Source organism: Rhinatrema bivittatum, chromosome 9 (genome assembly GCF_901001135.1).
Source record: "Rhinatrema bivittatum chromosome 9, aRhiBiv1.1, whole genome shotgun sequence".
In the NCBI taxonomy this organism is placed as follows: Eukaryota; Metazoa; Chordata; class Amphibia; order Gymnophiona; family Rhinatrematidae; genus Rhinatrema; species Rhinatrema bivittatum.
In genome coordinates this window covers 167364958-167385783 of record NC_042623.1, presented here as the reverse complement: position 1 = coordinate 167385783, position 20826 = coordinate 167364958, and the positions used below count along the sequence as shown (strand labels likewise).

General features: G+C 47.6%; 1 protein-coding gene across 6 annotated transcripts in view; it reads right to left on the bottom strand.

The window, feature by feature from the left end:
• PASK (PAS domain containing serine/threonine kinase) overlaps positions 1-20826 on the bottom strand; it is a 266283-nt gene that overhangs the window by 192938 nt on the left and 52519 nt on the right. For all 6 annotated transcript variants that reach the window (XM_029615600.1, XM_029615604.1, XM_029615605.1 and 3 more), the window contains exon 5: positions 10432-10575. In XM_029615600.1, coding sequence (XP_029471460.1) covers positions 10432-10575 — 144 coding nt within the window. The remainder of the gene's footprint in view (positions 1-10431; positions 10576-20826) is intronic.

The window sequence follows — 20826 nt, the reverse complement described above, 5'->3', positions numbered from 1 at the left end:
CCCTCACTATGTCACTGGGGTCGACCAATGGCGGCAGGTAGCCCCTGTGACATAGTAAGGGCAAAGGGCCGTCAGCTGCCAGTAATCAAAATGGCGTCGACGGCCCTTTGCCCTTACTATGTCATAGGGGCTACCGCCGCCATTGGTCGACCCCAGTGACATAGTGAGGGCCGTCGGCGCCATTTTGACTATTGGCAGCCGACAGCCCAAGTCCAGGAGATCGCTCCTGGACCCCCGCTGTACCACCAGGGACTTTTGGCAGGTCTTGGGGGGGTCAGGAGGGTGGGGTGTTGTAGTAAATTAATTTTGGAGGTCTTGTGGGGGGTTTTGTTAGATTTTTACTTTTTTATTAAAGATTTGTCTGCGAGCCAGATGCAGCCATCAAAAGAGCCACATCTGACTCGCGAGCCATTGGTTCCCGACCCCTGGTGTAGAAGGTTTACGGGAAGCCAGAAGCACTTGAGAGACATTTTTTGAAAGATTGAGAGTGGTTGTAAAATCAAGCTTTCAACATCCATGCTGTCAGGAAGAGGGATTGAAGGTTGGGATGGCGCAACCGACCCTGATCCTGAGTTATGAGAGTGGGAGTTACTTCCAGGCGAATGGGATCCCTGACTGAGAGGTCTAGAAGTGTGGGAAACCATACTTGTCGAGGCCAATATGGGGCTATGAGTATCATGGACCCCTTGTCCTGTAGTAGCTTCACTAGAGTTTTGGTTATTAGCGTTATCGGAGGATACGCGTATAGTAGGCCTGAGTTCCAAGGGCGAGCAAAGGCGTCCTTGGCTGGCTGGTTCTTTTGTCTGTGTAGAGAACAGAAGTTGTCCACTTTGTGATTCAGAGGTGACGCAAAGAGGTCTATCGTCAGTTGTCCCCACCATTGAAATATCCTGGTCGCTACTGAGGGGTCCAGAGACCACTCGTGTGGTTGGAACTGACGACTGAGTCGATCTGCCACTACGTTGTGAATGCCTGCCAGATAAGAGGCCCGGAGGAATATTGAGTGATTCAGGGCCCAGGCCCAAATCTGTGCAGCCTCTTGACAAAAGAGATACGAGCCCATACCTCCCTGTTTGTTGATGTACCACATGGCAACTGTGTTGTCTGTTTGGATGAGAACAGTTTTGTGTGAAAGGCAGTCTTTGAACGCATGCAGCGCATAACGTATAGCTCGAAGTTCCAGAAAATTGATTTGGAATGTTGCTTCGAGTTTTGTCCAAGTCCCTTGAGTTTGGAGATTGTCTATGTGAGCTCCCCAACCCAAGGTGGATGCATCTGTAGTTAATGTTATCTGTGGGACTGGTTGTTGGAAGGGTAGGCCCTTGCGCAAATTGTCCCTGTTTGCCCACCAAAAGGAGAGAGGAACGTAGCTGGTGGGTTACTTGAATTGGATAATGTAGTGGTTGAATGGCTTGAATCCATTGTGATCGCAATGTCCATTGGGTTATTCTCATGGCGAGCCTTGCCATAGGGGTGACATGAACTGTGGAGGCCATGTGGCCTAGTAAGGTTAGAAACTGATGAGCTGTTGCCTCTGTTTCTTTGAGCGAAGGGATAATGTCTCTGCTCGATCCTTGGGCAGAAAGGCTCTTGACAGGATAGTGTCAAAGTCTGCACCTATGAATTGAAGTTGGTGCGACTGTGTTAGGTGGGATTTTTGATAGTTTATGAGAAATCCCGTGGAGTGAAGGAGAGCAATTGTTTGATTGAGAGAACTTAGAGCTCCTTGTTGAGATTGACTTCTGATGAGCCAGTCGTCTAGATAAGGAAATACATGGACACTTTCCTTGTGCAAGAACTGCTAGACACTTTGTGAATACTCTGGGGGCCGGTGCAAGTCCGAATGGGAGGACTTTGTATTGTAGATGTTGATGACCTACCATGAAGCGTAGGTATTTGCGATGAGGAGGAAAGATTGGAATGTGAGCGTAAGCGTCTTGAAGATCCAGAGAGCAAAGCCAATCCCCTTTTTGTAGAAGTGGAAGCATGGTGCCTAGAGAAACCATCCTGAACTTTTCTTTATTTAGAAATTTGTTGAGATTCCTGAGATCTAGAATGGGTCGTAGGCCTCCGGTTTTCTTTGGAATGAGGAAGTAACGGGAGTAGAATCCTCCGCCTTGCTGAGACCGGGGCACCGGTTCTATAGCCCTCGCTTTCAGAAGAGTGGATAATTCCATTTGTAAGTGAAGCAAATGAGCTTTCCTGAGATGGGAATGACGAGGTGGACAATCTGGAGGAATGGTTGTGAAATTGAGTTGATAACCTCTGTGTATAATTGAGAGACCCATTGGTCTGATGTTATGGATATCCAAGTGCTGTAGAATTTGGACAGTCTTCCTCCCATGGGTAGCGTGGGAGGAAGACTGTAAAAAAAATTACAGCGAGCCCGCCCCCGGAACCCTGGAACCCCGACGTCACGACCGGCTCCCTGAAGGCCCTTTAAAGGGCTGCAACGCCTCCAGGCGTGCTCTCTCTGCTCCGGCTGCCGGTCACGCTGCACGCCGCCCAGCTCGAGTCGGCCCTTCCTGCGCGATCGGCGCCAGCCCATCGGGGCCAGGGGAGGTGGACCCGAGGCAAGGATCCCAAACAAAAAAAGAACACAGGCAAGGGATCTCCTTTTCTGAAATAAAAAAATTACAGCGAACCGCGCTATTCGGCGAGCCCGCCCCCGGAACCCCGACGTCACGACCGGCTCCCTGAAGGCCCTATAAAGGGCTGCAACGCCTCCAGGCGTCGCGCGCCTAAGGAGCGCGACAAAGGGGCCAGCCCCTTTGTGCGCCCCTTCGTGCACTCCCTTCGTACGCTCCAGACTTTGAGGATTTCCCCACTAATCTTTTTCACAGTTTTCACCTAATTTTCAAACCTAGAGTCCTTTCGCCCAGCACTACCCTACAATTGACTTCACTCCTCCGACTTTCAGAAACCTCTCTCTGACATCTATCGCGCAGTACGGCAGCAACCAACTAGTCTCTGATTTCACCTACACGGTACGCATCCTCTGACCTCTATCATGCAGCACCCCAGCTACAAAAGAGAAAATATAGTCACTGAATAAGGAGAGAACACAATATAGGAACATAGACAAAATCCTTGCTGGAATGCTTCTGCTGACAGTTATTCTTTCTTGACCTAGATTCTACTGAAGGACTTTTATTCCATAGCAGCTGATTAGGACTATCAGTACCTAACTGAGCAATACTTGTCCAACTTATCTCAACATGAACTCTTTCCACAATCCAATTCTTAAATACTCGAACTTCGCCACCAAAATTAGGAATACTTCGTTATACACCTCACTCACTCATCCCTATCATGATTTCTCCCATCACACAAATCATTGGATTAATGACCTTCTCAATCCTACTTTTGAACACACAATCTCTATTAAAAAAGGCCACCTTACTAGGAGATATTCTTACTGATGAATTTATTTATTTTTATTTTATTTAGCATTTTTTTATATACAGAGGTATAGCAGAGTTGCCTTCACTCCGGTTTACATACAGAAACAACATGTTACATAGAACGATGTATGAAGATTACAATTTAAAATTAACGATAGTAAATACAACAGGAGAATGTATAACAAGAATGAATCCCCTGATATATGTGCAATCACTGAGACCTGGTTAAAAAGTTCAGATGTCGCTATTATAAATCAACTACCAACGGACTTATACAGCATTTTTTCGATCCCGAGACCAAAAAAGAAGGAAGGTGGACTCTTACTGGCTGCAAAAAAGAAATTCAAGCTCACCCTCCAACACACCGCACCCATTCAAAAGATTGAGATTGGTCTCTTTAAATCAAAAGATCTACAAGTTTGTTTAATCTATGCCCCCCCTAGCATATTAGAAAAAAATCCGTCTCTACTTACTGAATATATTGCTAATCACATTGACATCAGCATACCCGCAATCATTCTAGGAGACCTAAACCTCCATTTTGACCGATCCCCTCTTACTCCAGCATGTGAGGCCACCCTTGCTACGCTAAATGCCCTCGGTTTCAAACAAATTGTTTCAGGTCCCACACATAAGGCAGGACACACCCTGGATGTTATTTTTACGAACTCTCTCTTACACACTGAACATCCCCAATGCACCCCCATACCCTGGTCAGACCACTACCGAGTTGACACCAGCTGCACTGTTAACTCCAACCCACAAACGCCACCCTCTAAGAAAAGAATCATAAATTTCAGAAAAAAATGCAAAACTGAAGACATCATTGAAGCAATTACAGAAGATCTCCATAATCTTGACCTCTCAGACGCCAACTCGGCCTGTTCCTCTTGGCACCAACTTACCAGCAATATTGCAAACCGACTCTGTCCTCTACTCACAAAGGAGATTGGCACTGAGAAGAAAGATAAAAAACCCTGGTACACCACAGACCTTAGAGGAATGAAACTAGAACTCCGCAAATTGGAAAAGAAATGGCGCAGAAACCAAGATTCAGCACAACTACAAAAATACAAATCTCTACTCCACCAGTATCGTAAAACCACAGATGAAGCCAAGAAAAACTATTATACAACAAGAATCCATCAATACCAGTTTAACCCATGTGCCCTCTTCCAAAATGTATCTAGTATAATTACCCCTCATATAAACACCAACTCAGACAACGAAGATGAATACAAATGTGAGAAGCTAGCTACATACTTCCACAACAAAGTTACTAACATCATGACCCGCTTCACCATGCCCTCGCTGCCAGTACCCATAACGCCAACTAATACCATAATCTCCTCATCTACTCTCTCAAATTTTGAAACAACAACTGCGTCAGAAATTGAAGCAATCCTCAAAAAAATCAAAAATACATCCCATTGATATAATGCCTACAAAAATACTACTCTCCATTCCTACAAGGATTGCACCTCCCATTGCTAATATTATAAACAAATCAATATCATCGGGTACATTTCCAACACAGCTCAAACATGCAATAATAAAACCCACACTTAAAAAAGCGGACCTGGACCCTTCAGAACCGGCCAACTATCGTCCAGTATCGAACCTCCCATTCTTGTCTAAAATTATGGAGAAAATCATCAAACAACTCACAGACTTTCTGGACGAAAACCTATTACTCTTCCCATCGCAATATGGCTTCCGTAAGAACCATAGTACTGAAACTCTGCTAGTCTCTCTCTCAGATGCTATTCTAAAAACCCTCGATACTGGTCATTCCTACTTACTAGCCCTTCTCGATATCTCTTCTGCATTTGACACTGTAAACCACCATACACTCCTCTCCCGCCTCTCACAGATTGGCGTTACAGGCACTGCTCTATTATGGCTCCAATCTTTCCTGAAGGATAGAACATACAGTGTTAAAACAGACCGCCATTTATCTAAACCCAGAAAATTGGCACAAGGTATGCCACAAGGTTCTGCTCTTTCATCTACACTTTTTAACATTTACCTATCTCCTCTCTGTCAACTCCTGGTGAAACTGGATCTCCCACATTTTATATATGCAGATGATGTACAGATCCTCATCCCCATCAACGATTCCCTCACTAATGCACTAAAAATCTGGGATACTGCTCTGGTGGATATTAAAAAATTACTTACTGAAAACTTCCTGGCTATAAACACTACCAAGACAGAGCTCCTAATCATCACATCCAACAATAGCATCCTCTCGAACATCTCTCAACATTCACCACAGGATTATCTCAAACTCCAGCAAGTCCGCAGTCTTGGTGTTATCATTGACCAGCAATTTTCATTAAAGAAATTCATCTCTGCTAATATCAAAAACGGTTTTTTCAAGCTACATACGCTAAAAAGAATCAAACCTCTTCTACATCCACATGACTTCTGGACAGTTGTACAAGCTACAGTATTATCAAAATTAGATTACTGCAATGCCATATTACTTGGTCTCCCTAAAAACACCATTCAACCTCTTCAGATGTTACAAAATGCTGCAGCACGCTTACTCACGAACACGCACCGCCATGAACACATTACTCCCGCGCTCATGTTCCTTCACTGGCTTCCTGTTGCATCTAGAATTTTATTCAAAGTTCTTACTCTCATTCACAAGTCAATTTACAACCAAGATATGCAATGGTTCTCTGATCATTTCATATTCCGTACATCAAAAAGACCGATAAGGAAAATGCACCAAGCCAAACTCGCCTCCTCTGCATTTAAACACATCAAACACGTTGCCACCAGAGAATGCTCATTCACTATTGCCGGAACTGACATTTGGAACAAAATGCCCACTGACTTGCGTCTAGAACCCTGCCACAAAATATTCAAGCAGAACCTTAAAACCTGGCTGTTTGAACAAGCTTTTTCACTATGAACACACGTATTGAAAGCCCCAATCACTCAATCCTGTTATACTGATACATGATCTCTCGTATATTCATTTCTCTTTATAAGTTAACTTTTTACTGTATATTGCTGCGATGCCTGACTTCCATGCTCTATTACCTTACTTCCTTTTAAATGGCCATTAACATTCAATTGTCTTTAATTTAATTGTTCTGTGTTAATTATTTTTCTGTTCTTAATGGATATTTAAATTGTTCACATTAGTTCATTATCTGTAAAGCCTGTTGCTAATGTTATTGTTTTTTGTAAACCGAGGTGATGTTATTTACGTGCCGCGGTATAGAAAAAATCTCTAAATAAATAAAATAAATAGCGTGGTATAGGGATTGGAATAGGGGCTTTGCTCTCTGGACATGACCTCAAAATCCAGTTGCCGGTCCCGTTTGGGAGGGAGGTTGAGGTTTGGGTGTTCTTTGGTGCCTCTGTTGTGGTCGCTGTTGAGACCTCGGAGGCCGTGGCCTGGATGATGGAGGGTAATATCTCCTTTGTCGATAAAATGGCCGTCTGGTGTCCCGTCTAGGAGGTCTGCAAGTAGCATGTGTATCATGTGGAAGAGAGGATAATTGCCTCAGAGTCTCCGTATGCTTGCGTAGTTGGGATACTGCGTCCTACACTTTAGTGCCAAAAAGTGTATCACCCAGGCAAGGGAGGTCAACAAGTTTGTCTTGCACCTTTGGCCGTAAGTCCGATGCTTTGAGCCAAGTCCACCTCCGAGCAGTAACTCCTGAAGCAGCAATTCTTGAGGCCGTTTCGTAGGCATCATAAGCGGCTCTCACCTCGTGCTTGCCGGTATCTAAACCTTTGGTAATAATATTCTGCGCTGCTTCTTGGTACTGCGCAGGTAGGGATGGTATGAACTCTTCTATTTGTTTCCAGAGGTTTCTCTGGTGTTGTGTCATATAGAGTTGGTATGCTGAAATCCTCGAAGAGAGCATGGCTCCCTGATAGATTTTTTGACCCATTTGACCGAGGAATCGATTATCCTTCCCGGGAGGAATAGCGGAATGGGTCCGAGATCGCCTGGAACGCTTCTGTGCAGATTCTACGACCACCGAATGGTGGGGCAGCTGAGGTTTTTGGTAGCCTGGTGCAGCCTGCACAAGGTATGTAGCATCTATCCTCTTGTTTACTGCAGGAATAGTGCATGGATGTTCCCAGATGCGTTGCTGTAACTGCAGCAGAACTTCATGAATAGGGATGGCGAGAGTATGTTTGGGAGGATCAACAAACTGGAGTATTTCTAGAGTTTGTTGTCTGTCATCGGTATCTGTCTGCAGTTTGAATGGTATAGAACCTGCCATTTCTTGGATGAAGGAAGAAAATGAAAAATCCTCTGGCGGGGATTGTTTCTTAGCTTGAGGCGGCGAGGGATCAGACATGAATTCCTCCGATGAGAATTCTGATGAAGTATCTGACCAGGTATCATACGCAGAAGGTTGTTCAATAAGTGTAGGCTTAGGAAGCTTAGAAACACCTGAGGGTCCAGGCTGAGTATGATCAGAGAAAATATCATCTTGCTCCTCTTGTACTGGATTAGCAGGTAAGGAAGCTAACAGGTCTTCATACCTTTTGGTTAGTAAGTCGTGTAAATGCGACTGTGCACCCAAAGTGTCAGAAGAGACTGATGGATGTTTTGGCATCGTATGTTTCATTTTCATGGATGCCTTGAGTCTTGTTGTCGATGCCCTTTGAGAAGGGTATGAAGTAGGTGCCGTCGTGTAAACCAATTTTGGTTGCAGGGGAGACGAGGCAGCCAAAGTCTGTTTGAATAAAAGAAAACATCGACAATTGGTCTGGAACAGAGGGCATCGATGAAATTACGGCTACTTTAGTCGATGGAACTTGGAGATGTGATGAATAAATCAGAGGTAGCATCTCCGTAGACATCTGTGGCTTTGGCATCGAAGATTCCGTCGATGGAATCGATATATCCAACGACATCGACGGTGCTGGCGGAGTTTCCGGCATCGACGTATCTGACGTCATCGGCGGAAAAGCAGGTATCGGCATGGTGGCCGGCGTTGGCACGGTGGCCGGCATCGGCGCTTCCACCGGTATCGACTGAATAGACGGCATCGGCGATGACGCCAGTAACTGTGCCTGAAAAGCCTCTGTGACCATCCGTTTAATTAGACTTAGTAAGTCTGGCGCCGATGGTAAAATTTGGGCACTCGATGGCGATACCGAAGGAAGAGGCCCCAGAACTGAAGATGCGGAAGTCAGCGAGGGATCGGACAGCTTGTGCCGCTTCTTAGTCGGTTCCTCTGGGGGAGGGAGCGACGACGACACCGGGGATCGATGCCGTCGGTGCTTATGTTTAGGCCTCGATTCCACTGACCTGGTCGATGGTACTGGTGACAGAGCATCGCCCGATTCTTCTATTCTCCGTTTTTTTAAAGAGGATTTTCTTAGTTACCCCCATTGGTGATGACTTTGTCGAGGTAGACGGTGAAGGCAGTGATTTGAGATGAAAAAGCTGAAACATTTTCTCCTGTCTCAGCTTTCTGCCCTTCGGGGTCATTTCCTGACACTTCTCACATGAAGTAATTTCATGTTTCTCTCCCAAACAGATTACACATTCTATGTGAGGATCTGTTATAGACATGGTTCGGTTGCAAGTTGGACACTTTTTAAAACCTGAAGCCATGTCTGTGATCGACAGCCGTCGATGAGGTGAGAGAGAAATCTTGAGAAAAGAAAATTTTCCAAAATATTATTTTCTGTCACTGTCTGGTGAAGAATGAGATTTAGTGAGACCCCAATGGGGAATTTTGAGAAAAAATATGACTTTTCCAGTCAGAATTAGTGAGAGATTCTCACAGGGCTCCTGCCTCTGCGATGTTGAGTGCAGCACGGAAAAAAGAAGACTGAAGTGAGACCCCTGTGGCAGGGAATATCATGGCATGCCGGGCATGCTCAGTAGCCTCAGGCAGCCAGTCAAAAGTTTCTAGAAACTTTGACAGAAGTTTTTTCCCCGCAATAGGGCTCAGTCAGTGACGTCACCCATATGTGAGGACTAGCATCCTGCTTGTCCTGGGATAAAAAGCATGGAGAGGAAGGGGGTAATGGGATAATTCCAGTGATCATAGCTGGGAAAAACTCTTTTCCAACAACTGGAATCAACTTGGTCCACTGGCTGTGCTCAACAGAGAGGGAATACAAGACTTTCACCTCAGGGGCTGCCATCCAAATTTCTAATCTTCTTCACCAGGCCTAATTAGGCCTCAGATTCAAGTTTTGGATACTTGCCAGCCATCTGCTGGAGCGCGAGAATACTGGCAGACTGAGGTCAGCATGGGAGCCTATAAGGGGTGACATCAACAAATCGATAAGCCTCTGTCTCCATCTGCTGGTTAGGAGGCATAAACCATGTATCTGGACTGGTCTGGCTGGCTGAAGAGGAAACTGGTAGATGTGAATCGGTTATTTACTCTTTCGGATAATAGAAAGACTAGGGGGCACTCCATGAAGTTAGCATGGGGCACATTTAAAACTAATCAGAGAAAGTTCTTTTTTACTCAACACACAATTAAACTCTGGAATTTGTTGCCAGAGGATGTGGTTAGTGCAGTTAGTATAGCCGTGTTTAAAAAAGGATTGGATGAGTTCTTGGAGGAGAAGTCCATTACCTGCTATTAAGTTCATTTAAGAATAGCCACTGCCATTAGCAATGGTAACATGGAATAGACTTAGTTTTTGGGTACTTGCCAGGTTCTTATGGCCTGGATTGGCCACTGTTGGCGACAGTATGCTGGGCTTGATGGATCCTTGGTCTGACCCAGTATGGCATTTTCTTATGTTCTTATGACTTTTAAAAGCATAGATAAACCTGAAACATCTTTAGATACCAAGCAATCACCTACCAGTACAATATGGCTCCAATTGTATTATCAATCCTTATACTTACAAAGCAAGTTGATCCACTCATCCCCGAAAAGAGTCAATTTCATCATTCCCCATCTCATCTCATCATCCTTCTCGTCTCCTCCTTCCCTTTCTTCTCTAACCTTTTCAGTTTCTACTCCCCTCTTTTGTTTTTTCTTCCTAGAAAAATGCATGAACAACTCACATCACTCGTGAAGGTGACAGAGGCTGTGAGTCGCTCAACTGGTTCCAGGGAAACCACATAGCACTGCCTCTCCTCGCTCCTCTTCATCTGCTTAATCCAGACCGACACAGGAATCTCCTCACCACTGCTGCCAACAGTGTCCACCTAAGGAAATGATACAAGGTTAAAAACAGGCACAGCTCTGTATTCGTATCCCCACCCAGATTCATTTGTCTGGTCTCCTGCAGGTAGACTTCCCCAGACAGTGCTCATTCATCCGCCAGCATTTGGGAGAATATAATTAGGGATGAGGTATGGCCTAGGTGTGAGTGAAGCAATTTGCACATCAGGAGGACACTCACATCCTATTTTATAACTGTATGACCTTGTATTAGTCAAGCTGTAGTAGTTAACTGTAATTGGGTAATAAACAAAACAAATATTTTCTCACAGAGATCTTGATGACTTGGTTTACATATTTTGAAGTAGATCATGAAACCTGGTAAAAAAAAATGAATCTCTCCCCAAATAGGCCGAGTTCTAACAGAAGCAGGGTAGCAACTTGAAAGGAAAATTAGTTCTTACCTGTTAATTTTCGTTCCTGTAGTACCACGGATCAGTCCAGACAGTGGGTTGAGCCTCCTTTCCAGCAGGTGGAAACAGACTAAAACTTGAAGGATGCCCTATATCAGGACAGAGCCTATCCTCTAACCCTTCAGTATAACGTATGTCAAAGCAGAAAACAACAAACCCAAGAATAGGATCAAGCAAGTAACCATAAAGCTCAACGGGGCAAATATAGAATAATGTAGAAAACATGGTATACCTATACGCTCTTGCATAAACTTGGTATAAAAAAACGACCAAGGCTTCCAGTGTAATTGCTCAGTAATCTTGCACAGAGTGAAATATGAAAATCTGCGAACCTGCAAGAAAACAAGCTTCGAGAGGACAGAAGGACAGACAGGGAAGAGCGTCTGGACTGATCCGTGGTACTACAGGAACGAAAATTAACAGGTAAGAACTAATTTTCCTTTCCTGTACGTACCCGGATCAGTCCAGACAGTGGGATGTACCAAAGCTTCCCTAAATTGGGTGGGACAGAGACAGTCCCGCTCGAAGCACTTGCCGCCCAAAGGAACCGAAGACCGGAGCGTGCACATCTAGACGGTAGTGCCGAGCAAAAGTATGCAGAGACGTCCAAGTGGCAGCCCTGCAAATCTCCTGCAGAGAGACAGATTGTCTCTCCACCCACGAAGTAGCCTGAGAATGTAGAGAATGGGCCTTCAGACCCTCAGGCAGCGGACGACCTTGACAAAGGTATGCCGAGGAAATGGCTTCTTTCAACCAGCGCGCAATTGTGGTCTTAGAAGCCTGTTTACCCCGGTTGGGACCACTCCAGAGGACGAAGAGATGGTCCGATACGCGGAAGTCATTGGTGACCTGGAGATAGCGGAGCAAGACTCGTTTGACATCTAGCCGACGAAGGTCGCCACCAGGCGTACCCGCAACCTCCTTCGGAGAGAACGCGGGTAGTTCTACCAACTGGTTGACATGGGAAGGCGGAGACAACCTTAGGCAAGAAGGAAGGAACCTTCCTGAGAGAGACCCTGGAATCAGAAAAACGCAAAAAGGGCTCCCGACAGGACAGCGCCTGGAGCTCGGAAATCCGGCAAGCGGAGGAGATAGACTCCAGAAAAACAGTCTTGAGAGTTAGATCCTTTAGCGTAGCGTGGCGAAGAGGCTCAAAGGGAGCCGCACAGACAGCACGAAGGACCAGGTTGAGACTCCACGACGGACACGTGGCACGAGAGGGGGGGGCGAAGGTGTCTAACACCCCTCAGGAAACGAATCACGTCCGGGTGAGCAGCTAAGGAATGACCGTCCACCCGACCCAGGAGAGAGCCGAGCGCAGAGACTTGAACGCGTAGAGAACTGAAGGAGAGGCCCTTTGAGAGACCCTTCTGAAGAAAGGAAAGAACCAGAGGGATCGAGGCGGAGCGTGCCGGAACACCCGACTCTGCACACACGGACTCAAACACTTTCCAGATGCGCACATATGCCAAAGTCAATTGCTTTCGGGTTCACAGTAGGGTGGAGATGACCTCCTCCCTATAACCCTTACGCCTCAGACGATGCCGTTCAAAAGTCAGGCCGCTAGACAGACGTGATCGGCCTGGTCGAAAAATACAGGCCCCTGTCGGAGGAGACTAGGAAGATGACCGAGGCGCAGGGGCCCATCCACCGCTAGATTTATGAGATCCACGAACCACGGTCTTCACGGCCACTCAGGAGAGGCGAGAATCACCGGTCCCCGGTGGAGTTCGATTCTCCTGAGAACTTTCCCCTCCAGTGGCCATGGGGGAAACACGTACAGACGGACGTCCGCTGGCCAAGGTAAAGCCAGAGCATCCACACCCTCTGTGCCGTGCTCCCTCCAGCGGCTGAAGAACCGATTGGCCTTGGCATTGCGCAGAGTCGCCATGAGGTCGAGGTGAGGAGGACCCCACCTGTCCACTATCAGAGCCATGGCCGCGTCCGAGAGCTCCCACTCTCCCGGATTGAGCGACTGACGGCTGAGGAAGTCGGCTTGAACGTTTTCCTTGCCCACGATGTGAGAGGCCGCAAGGCACTGTAGGTGCCGCTCCGCCCAAGAGAGGAGACGGCTGGCATCTAAGGCTACCATGGGACTGCGAGTGCCCCCTTGACGATTGATGTAAGCCACTGTGGTGGAGTTGTCGGACAGGACTCTCACCGCCTTGCCGCGGATCAGGGGAAGGAACTCCTGAAGAGCCAGGCGTACCGCCAAGGTTTCCAGTCGACTGATGTGCCAGCGAGACTGAGTCTGCGACCAGGTTCCCTGGGTGGATTGAGAAAGGCAGACCGCACCCCAGCCCAACAGGCTGGCGTTCGTGGTCACTATCGTCCACTGTGGAGCTTGCAGAGGCATCCCTTGCAGAAGATGAGGAAGAGACAGCCACCACTGTAATTCGTCGGCAGTAGAGTCCAAGTACAGAAGGACTATGTGAAACTGCTCCGACACTGGCTGCCAGCGGGATAGCAAAGCTTTCTGCAACGGACGCATATGAGCAAAGGCCCAGGGGACGAGGTAGATGGTGGAAGCCATGGATCCCAGGACTTGTAGATAATCCCAGGCTGTCGGAGAAGGTAGTGCAATCAGATTCCGGACCTGATCGATCAGTTTGAGGGCGCACGCCCGTGGTAAGAAAACCTTGCATACTCGGGTGTCGAAGTGGGCTCCCAGGAATTCCAACTCCTAGGAGGGCTGAAGCTTGCTCTTGGAAAAGTTCACTATCCACCCGAGGGAGGCAAGGAGCTCCAGGACGCGATCCAGCGCCCGTTGACAGGAAGTCACCGACTTGGCCCTGATGAGCCAATCGTCCAGATAGGGGTGGACGAGAATCCCCTCCCGGCGCAGAGCCGCCGCTACCACTACCACTACCATGATCTTTGTGAAAGTGCGGGGAGCAATCGCAAGGCCGAAGGGGAGAGCTCGAAACTGGAAGTCCTGATTGAGGATGTGGAATTTGAGATATTTCTGGTAGTCGCGGTGAATGGGAATATGGAAGTACGCTTCTGCGAGATCGAGGGAAGCGAGGAACTCTCCGGGACGGACCGCCGCAATGACCGCACGCAGGGTTTCCATGAGGAAGTGGGGAATCTTGAGGGCCCGATTGACCCTTTTGAGGTCCAGGATTGGGCGGAAGGACCCGTCCTTTTTGGGCACGGTGAAGTAGATAGAATACTGACCGGCGCCAATCTCCCTTTCCGGAACTGGGACCACCGCCCCCAGATCCAGAAGTTTGGAGAGAGTCTGGACCACCGCGTCCCTCTTGGCCCGTCCGCAAGGCAAGAAGAGAAAGAGATCCGGCAGTTCCCTGACAATCTCGAAAGCGTACCCGTCTTTGATAATGTCGAGGACCCACTGATCCGATGTGATTTTGACCCATTCCTCGAAGAACAGGGAAAGGCGACAGCCGAGGTAAGGAACCGAGGAATGAGTCGGCTGAACTTCACTGCATGGCAGGTTTGGAGGTGGCACGCGCGGCTGGCCCTCACGAAAGGGCCGCCTGCCACGAAAGGACTGCGACCAGGACTGAGCACGAGAAGAACTTCTCGTGGAACCGCCCCGCCCCCGAGAAGCAAAGCGATGCGACGCTGGCCCCTGAAACGAGAACAGGAAGGCACGAAGGACCGTGAAGACTTAGGACAGTCCTCTGGAAGCTTATGGACCTTGTTATCAGCCAAGGAATCCATAAGCTTCTCGAGATCCTCCCCAAAGAGCATCTTACCTTTGAAGGGCAGCGTGCCCAGCCGAGTCTTCGATGACTGATCAGCTGACCAATGGCATAGCCAAAGGAGCCTCCGGGCAGCCACCGCCGAAACCATCACCTTCGCCTGCACACGGACCAGATCATAGAGGGCATCCGAAACGTAGGCGGTTATGGCATCCAGACGCTTGGCTTGCTCTGCCTCTCCTGGTGGAAGATCCCGGGCGGAGAGCAACTGTTGGACCCACTGAAGGCCTGCCCGCATCATGAGGCTGCTACAACAAGACGCCCGGACCCCGAGGGCCAAAACGTTGAAGATGCGCTTCAAGTGAGCCTCTAACTTCCGATCCTGTGGATCCTTCAGATCCTTGGAACCTTCTACCGGAATCACGGTGTGCTTGGCCACCGCAGAGACATACGAATCCACAGAGGGATATCGCAGCAGCTCCAAACCTTCCTCCGGGAGGGGATAGAGCTTATCCATCGCACGCCCCAACTGGAGCGTACCCTCAGGGGCCTCCCATTCCCGCAGGATTAGGAGCTTGAGCGTGGGGTGGAAGGGAAAGGCCGAGGCCCGGAGCCCCCCCAGGACCGGATTCATATCCTTGGGCAGCAAGGCCATGAGATTATCCACGGAAGGACTTTCCAGACCCAGCTCCTGCAGAACAAAAAGGAGGAGGGGCTCCAATTCCTCCTTGTGAAATAAACGGAGGGCTCCGGGGTCATCCCCCTCTAAGGGGGGCATCCGCCAAATCCGGGGAAGCGGCGGGGTCCGAGGGCCCGGGAGACACCGGGGGGGGGGGGGGGGGAGGCACCTCCTGGACCACCCGCACACGAACTGGCCCCTGGGGCTCCACAGCCGGTCCAGTGGTCAATGGCGCTGAGCGAGGGATTTTTGGCGGTGGGGGGGCAAGGGGGGGGGGGCTTTCGTCCTGCTCATGCAAGCTAGCTAAATAAGATTTATGCATGAGGACGACGAAATCCACCGAAAAAGGGACCCTGGATTTGCCGGGAGGGGGGGCGAGGAGGGGTCAGGACCCCCCTCCTGGGGACCCGCGGGGGCCAAATCGGGGGTTAAATCAAAAAAACCTGGCCCCCCAGCCCCAGGGAGCACTGAAATCGGGCCCGTGAAAAATCCAATATGGCCGCCGTTCCCGGGCTCTGCCGACCCGGGAAAGGCCTGGCCATGCCAGGAGAAGTGGAGCCCCGGGCTAAATTTGCTTGTCCTGCCGAGGAGGGACCTTCCTCACCCGGCAGGCAAGCAGAACAAAGTCCCTGCCACGAAAAACGCGAGGAGGGCAGCCCACAAGAGAGGCAGACCGCCTGCCGAGACATAGCAGAGCCGCGGCTGAAGAAAAAAAAAAGTAGAAAAAAAGCTTTGATTGGCAGCCTGCACAGCAGGAGAGAGCAGGAGGGAAACCTGCTGCCTCTTGCTTGTCTGGCTGCCGGTTCAAGGCCTGCTCTGACCAGAAAAAAGAAAAAATGCTGGAGAACTGCTGCCAATAAGTTAGAGGTAGGTGAGTACCTGCAACTTATTTAAAGTTTAAAACTTTTTTTTTTTTTTTTTTTTTTACTGGAGCGCAGCAGCGGGTTCCAAAAACCCTCTTGGCAGCCAGATGGGGGGGGAACAAGACCCGGAGAGACTTTGTCCCCACGGACTCAGGCTATGCGGTGCAAAAGGGGCAAAACCCCCCTGAGCCGGGCAAGAGCTGGGAGACAGGGCCGTCTCCCACACAGAAAAAAGGCAAACTTTCCCTTTTTTTTTTTTTTTTTAAAACAAGTGAGAACCGAAAGAAATACTTGCTTGAGCCTACAAAAAGACAGAAGAAAGGCTGACTAGCCTACAGCAGAGAACCGAAGGGGAGATGCTACACCTGCTGGAGACAGACGAATACTGAAGGGTTAGAGGATAGACTCTGTCCTGATATAGGGCATCCTTCAAGTTTTAGTCTGTCTCCACCTGCTGGAAAGGAGGCTCAACCCACTGTCTGGACTGATCCGGGTACGTACAGAAAAAAATGTTTTCTACTGTCAGTCTGCTAGATGTTTAATGGCAACCTAACTTTATGGTCATATTTTTTTTACTTTTGCTATTTTTGGCATAAGAACATGCCATACCGGGTCAGACTAAGGGTCCATCAAGCCCAGCATCTCGTTTCCAACAGTGGCCAATCCAGGCCATACGAATCTAGCAAGTACCCAAAAACTAGTCTATTCTATGTTACTGTTGCTATCCCAAGATAGCACCTTTATGCACTAAGATATAGTTTCTGACTTTCAAGTACTGTAGCATCAGAGCAGGAGCCTATGGCATCAGAGAAAGGCTCCATTGCACATGACATTTTTATGGACATGTCACTTTTTGTTTAAGATTTATTTTATTTATTTTTTGTTACTGACCATCAGAATGTACTGAGGGTAGACAAAAAAGAATAGATGCCAGATGTCCTTTGACATGCATTTGCCAACTGTCAGTACATTCTGATGGACCCAGAAAACAACAAGGAAGACAAGCTATGAACACCGTGAGGATAGAAAGAAAGAATAGATGCCAGATGTCCTTTGAAATGCATGTCAAAGGACATCTGGCATCTATTCTTTTTTGTCTACCCTCACGGCGTTCATAGTTTGTCTTCCTTGTTGTTTTCTGGGTCCATCAGAGTGAACTGACAGTTGGCAACTCTGAAATGAGATGCTAGAGGACAATTTTCAAAGGCGTTTAAGCAGGTAAAAAGTGATTTACCAAAATAAATCTGAATACAAATACATGCAGAAAAGGTGCAAAATGAAATATCTCAAAGTTTTTGTAAACTTGTTAAAAAAAACTTGGTATCATAAACTAACAATGCTTGAAATCTTAATCCTCAGTCTCCTATGCAGACTGCATCATAGATAAGCACTTAGGATCATGTCATCTACAGCAGCGCTTCTCAACCGGTGTGTCGCGACACACCAGTGTGTCGCCAAGCACCGGCAGGTGTGTCGCGTGCTCCCGGTCTCTCCCGCTGCTCTTCCTTCCCTGCTGCCGTTGCCACCGGGCTATCAGCATGTTCAAGCCCAGTGGGAACGGCAGAGGTGCTAGAAGAAGCTGTGGCACCTGCGGTTGGCCTTTTCTTCTTCCCGCGCCTCCCCCCCCCCCCCCCGTGACCCGGAACAGGAAGTGATATGAGGTGCGCGGGAAGGAGAAAAAGCCATGCCGCGTGTAAAAGTAGCAGCGGCGGCAGCAGCATTGGCCCCCGAGCAATCGAAGCAGCCGGTAATCTGGAAAGGAGACAGCAGCTTGAGCCTCCCGCGGCCGATGGGATTCTTCTTTCTTGGCCTGCGGGGGCTGGTGGAGGAGGCTGCTGCAGCTACCATTTGTGCTCGGGGGGAGGGGGGCGGGGAGAGGAAGTGAGTGAGAGAGAGAGAAGCAGCAAGCCAGCTTGTGTGTAAGTGAATGTATTTGATTGAGAGCCAGAGAATGTGGTTCGTGCAGTTAGTATAGCTGTGTTTAAAAAAGGATTGGATAAGTTCTTGGAGGAGAAGTCCATTACCTGCTATTAAGTTCACTTAGAGAATAGCCACTGCCATTAGCAATGGTTACATGGAATAGACTTAGTTTTTGGGTACTTGCCAGGTTCTTGTGGCCTGGATTGGCCACTGTTGGAAACAGGATGCTGGGCTTGATGGACCCTTGGTCTGACCCAGTATGGCATTTTCTTATGTTCTTATGCATGTGTGTGATTGAGAGAAACTGATGTGTGTGTGTATATGTGAGAGACAATGAAAGTGACTGCTCAGGGAGATGACTGATGTGTGTGTGAGAGAGAAAAAGCATGGAAGTGAGAAATCTGGGTATGGGAGAAAGCATGGGAGTAAGAAGCCTGGTGTTGGGGGGGGGGGGGGGGTGAAAGAAAGCGTGGGAGTGAGACGCTTGATTATGTGAGAGAGAGCATGGGAGTGGGAAGCCTGTGTGTGTGTGCATGCATGAGAGAGACTGGTTGGTAAGATGATGGTGTGTGTGAGAGAAAGAGACTGGTGTGTGTGAATGTGAGAGAGAGAACGTGATTCAGGGAATGAGAAGCCTGTGCACGTGGAGAGCGAGCATGGAAATGAGAGAGAGATTGGTGTGTCTGTGTGTATGTGTGTGTAACAGAGAGAAAGTGATTATGGGAATGAGAAGCCTGTGCATGTGAAGAGAATGAGCATGGGAGTGATAAACCTGGGTGTGTGTGAGACACAGCATAGGAGGGAGAAGCCTGTATATGTAAGACAGAACATGAAAGTGGGAAGCGTGTGTGTGTGTGTGTATGCATGAGAGAGATCAGGTGACTGGTGTGTGTTTGTGTGTGTGTGTGAGAGAGAGAGAAAGAAACTGATTATGGGAATGAGAAGCCTTTGCATGTGAAGAGTGAGCAACCTGGGGGTGTGTGAGACACAGCATGGGAGTGAGAAGCCTGTATTTCTGAAAGAGAACATGGGAGTGGGAAGCCTGTGTGTGTATGCATGAGATAGATCAGGTGACTGGTGTGTGTGTTTGTGTATGTGTGTGAGAGAAAGAAAGTGATTATGGGAATGAGCAGCCTGTGCATGTGGAGAGAACAAGCATGGGAGTGAGAGACTGGTGAGTGTGTGTGAGACAGAGAAAGTGATTAGGAGAATGAGAAGCCCATATTTGTAAGTAGAACACAGGAGTGGGAAGCCTGTGTGTGTGTATGGCATGAGAGAAACTGTTCAGGAAGGTGACTGTTGTGTGTGTCAAAGACTGTTTGGGAGATGATTGGTGTGTGAGAGACAGAAACTGGTCATGGGGGCATGACTGGTATGGTGTGAGAGAGACATGGGCCCTAAAGAAGAGGACCATGAGTATAGAGCTTAGCCACTACTGCTGCTTCTGGTGTGTGCTATGGCCTGCATGGAAGAGGAGTAGGAGAGCTGCTGGAGGGGGTAAGTAAAGGTGGCTTTTTAAGTTTATTTTTCTTGTTTGACTGCATTTTAATTATTTAATATTACATGATGTGTCTGCTTTTTTGAAATATTGTATTGGTGTTTGGAGAATGTTTAATAGTTTTTATGAGTTTTTAATTGTTGGATGTTATTCTGTTCATAGCTGTTTTGAAACATTTATTCTGCTTATTAGTATAGTTTTACAATTATTTCTGTGTGGGGATCTATAGCTGCTTGCTAGTTCTGTTTTCCTAATAAGAGGTGTATTGGTTTTTAGGTCCTGATTTAATATTTGTAGTGTTGCCTTTTCATAGATAGGGTTGCTCCTGTTTGAGTGTATTCCATAATACAGGTGTAACTGTGTGCGGATTAGTTTATGTGCATTACTACAGATCCTGGGAGTATGTTAGGTCAGTTCTGTGTGTGTTACTGAGGTGAGATATTTTACTAGCATGTAAGCGTTTGTATCGGTCTTATTTGTTGTGTTTTCTCAAGAGGACATGCATTGGTGGTAAACTGCTGTCTTTTCATAAGTAGGGCTATTGAGCCTGGAAATAGGAGGAGTTTGAGCTGCTGTTACTGAGATGACACCAGAACCAGAATATCTTTTTTGTAGGGTGAATTGTATGGGGAATGTTATAATTCTGCTTTACATCCATTATTTGGGTCAGGGGGGTTTCCGTGGATGCAAACTGTACTTTTACATCTAGCCCCGTGACGATCATAGGTCAGTGTGTCATGCATGTGAGAACCATCTGTCAGGTGTCCCGACAGAAAAAAGGTTGAGAACCACTGATCTACAGTGCAAAACTTACAACCCTTAATTGTTTAAATTATCTTTAATGATCATTTTGCAAAAATTATCCCTCATTTTAAAATTTATATTTCAAAAACAGGTTTTACTTATCTGATGGAACAGACTTTATTGGAATAAACAACTCATGAAAAAAATCTGTAGCAAAACAAGTGACCATATAAGTGCTTCATCCAAATCAAGATCCAACCCAACACTGAATGTTTTGGTGCCCTTCAGTACCTTCCTCAGGTGCCCATAATACAAGACCGGCCTCTCAAGGTTCTGCTTAGCTATTCAGAAAATGGTGAAAGAAAAATCACTATCTGAAAATTGCCCTTCCCAATGTGGCTAAAAGTACAAAATGTATACAACACACAAGGTTAAAGAAATGGATTTCAAATC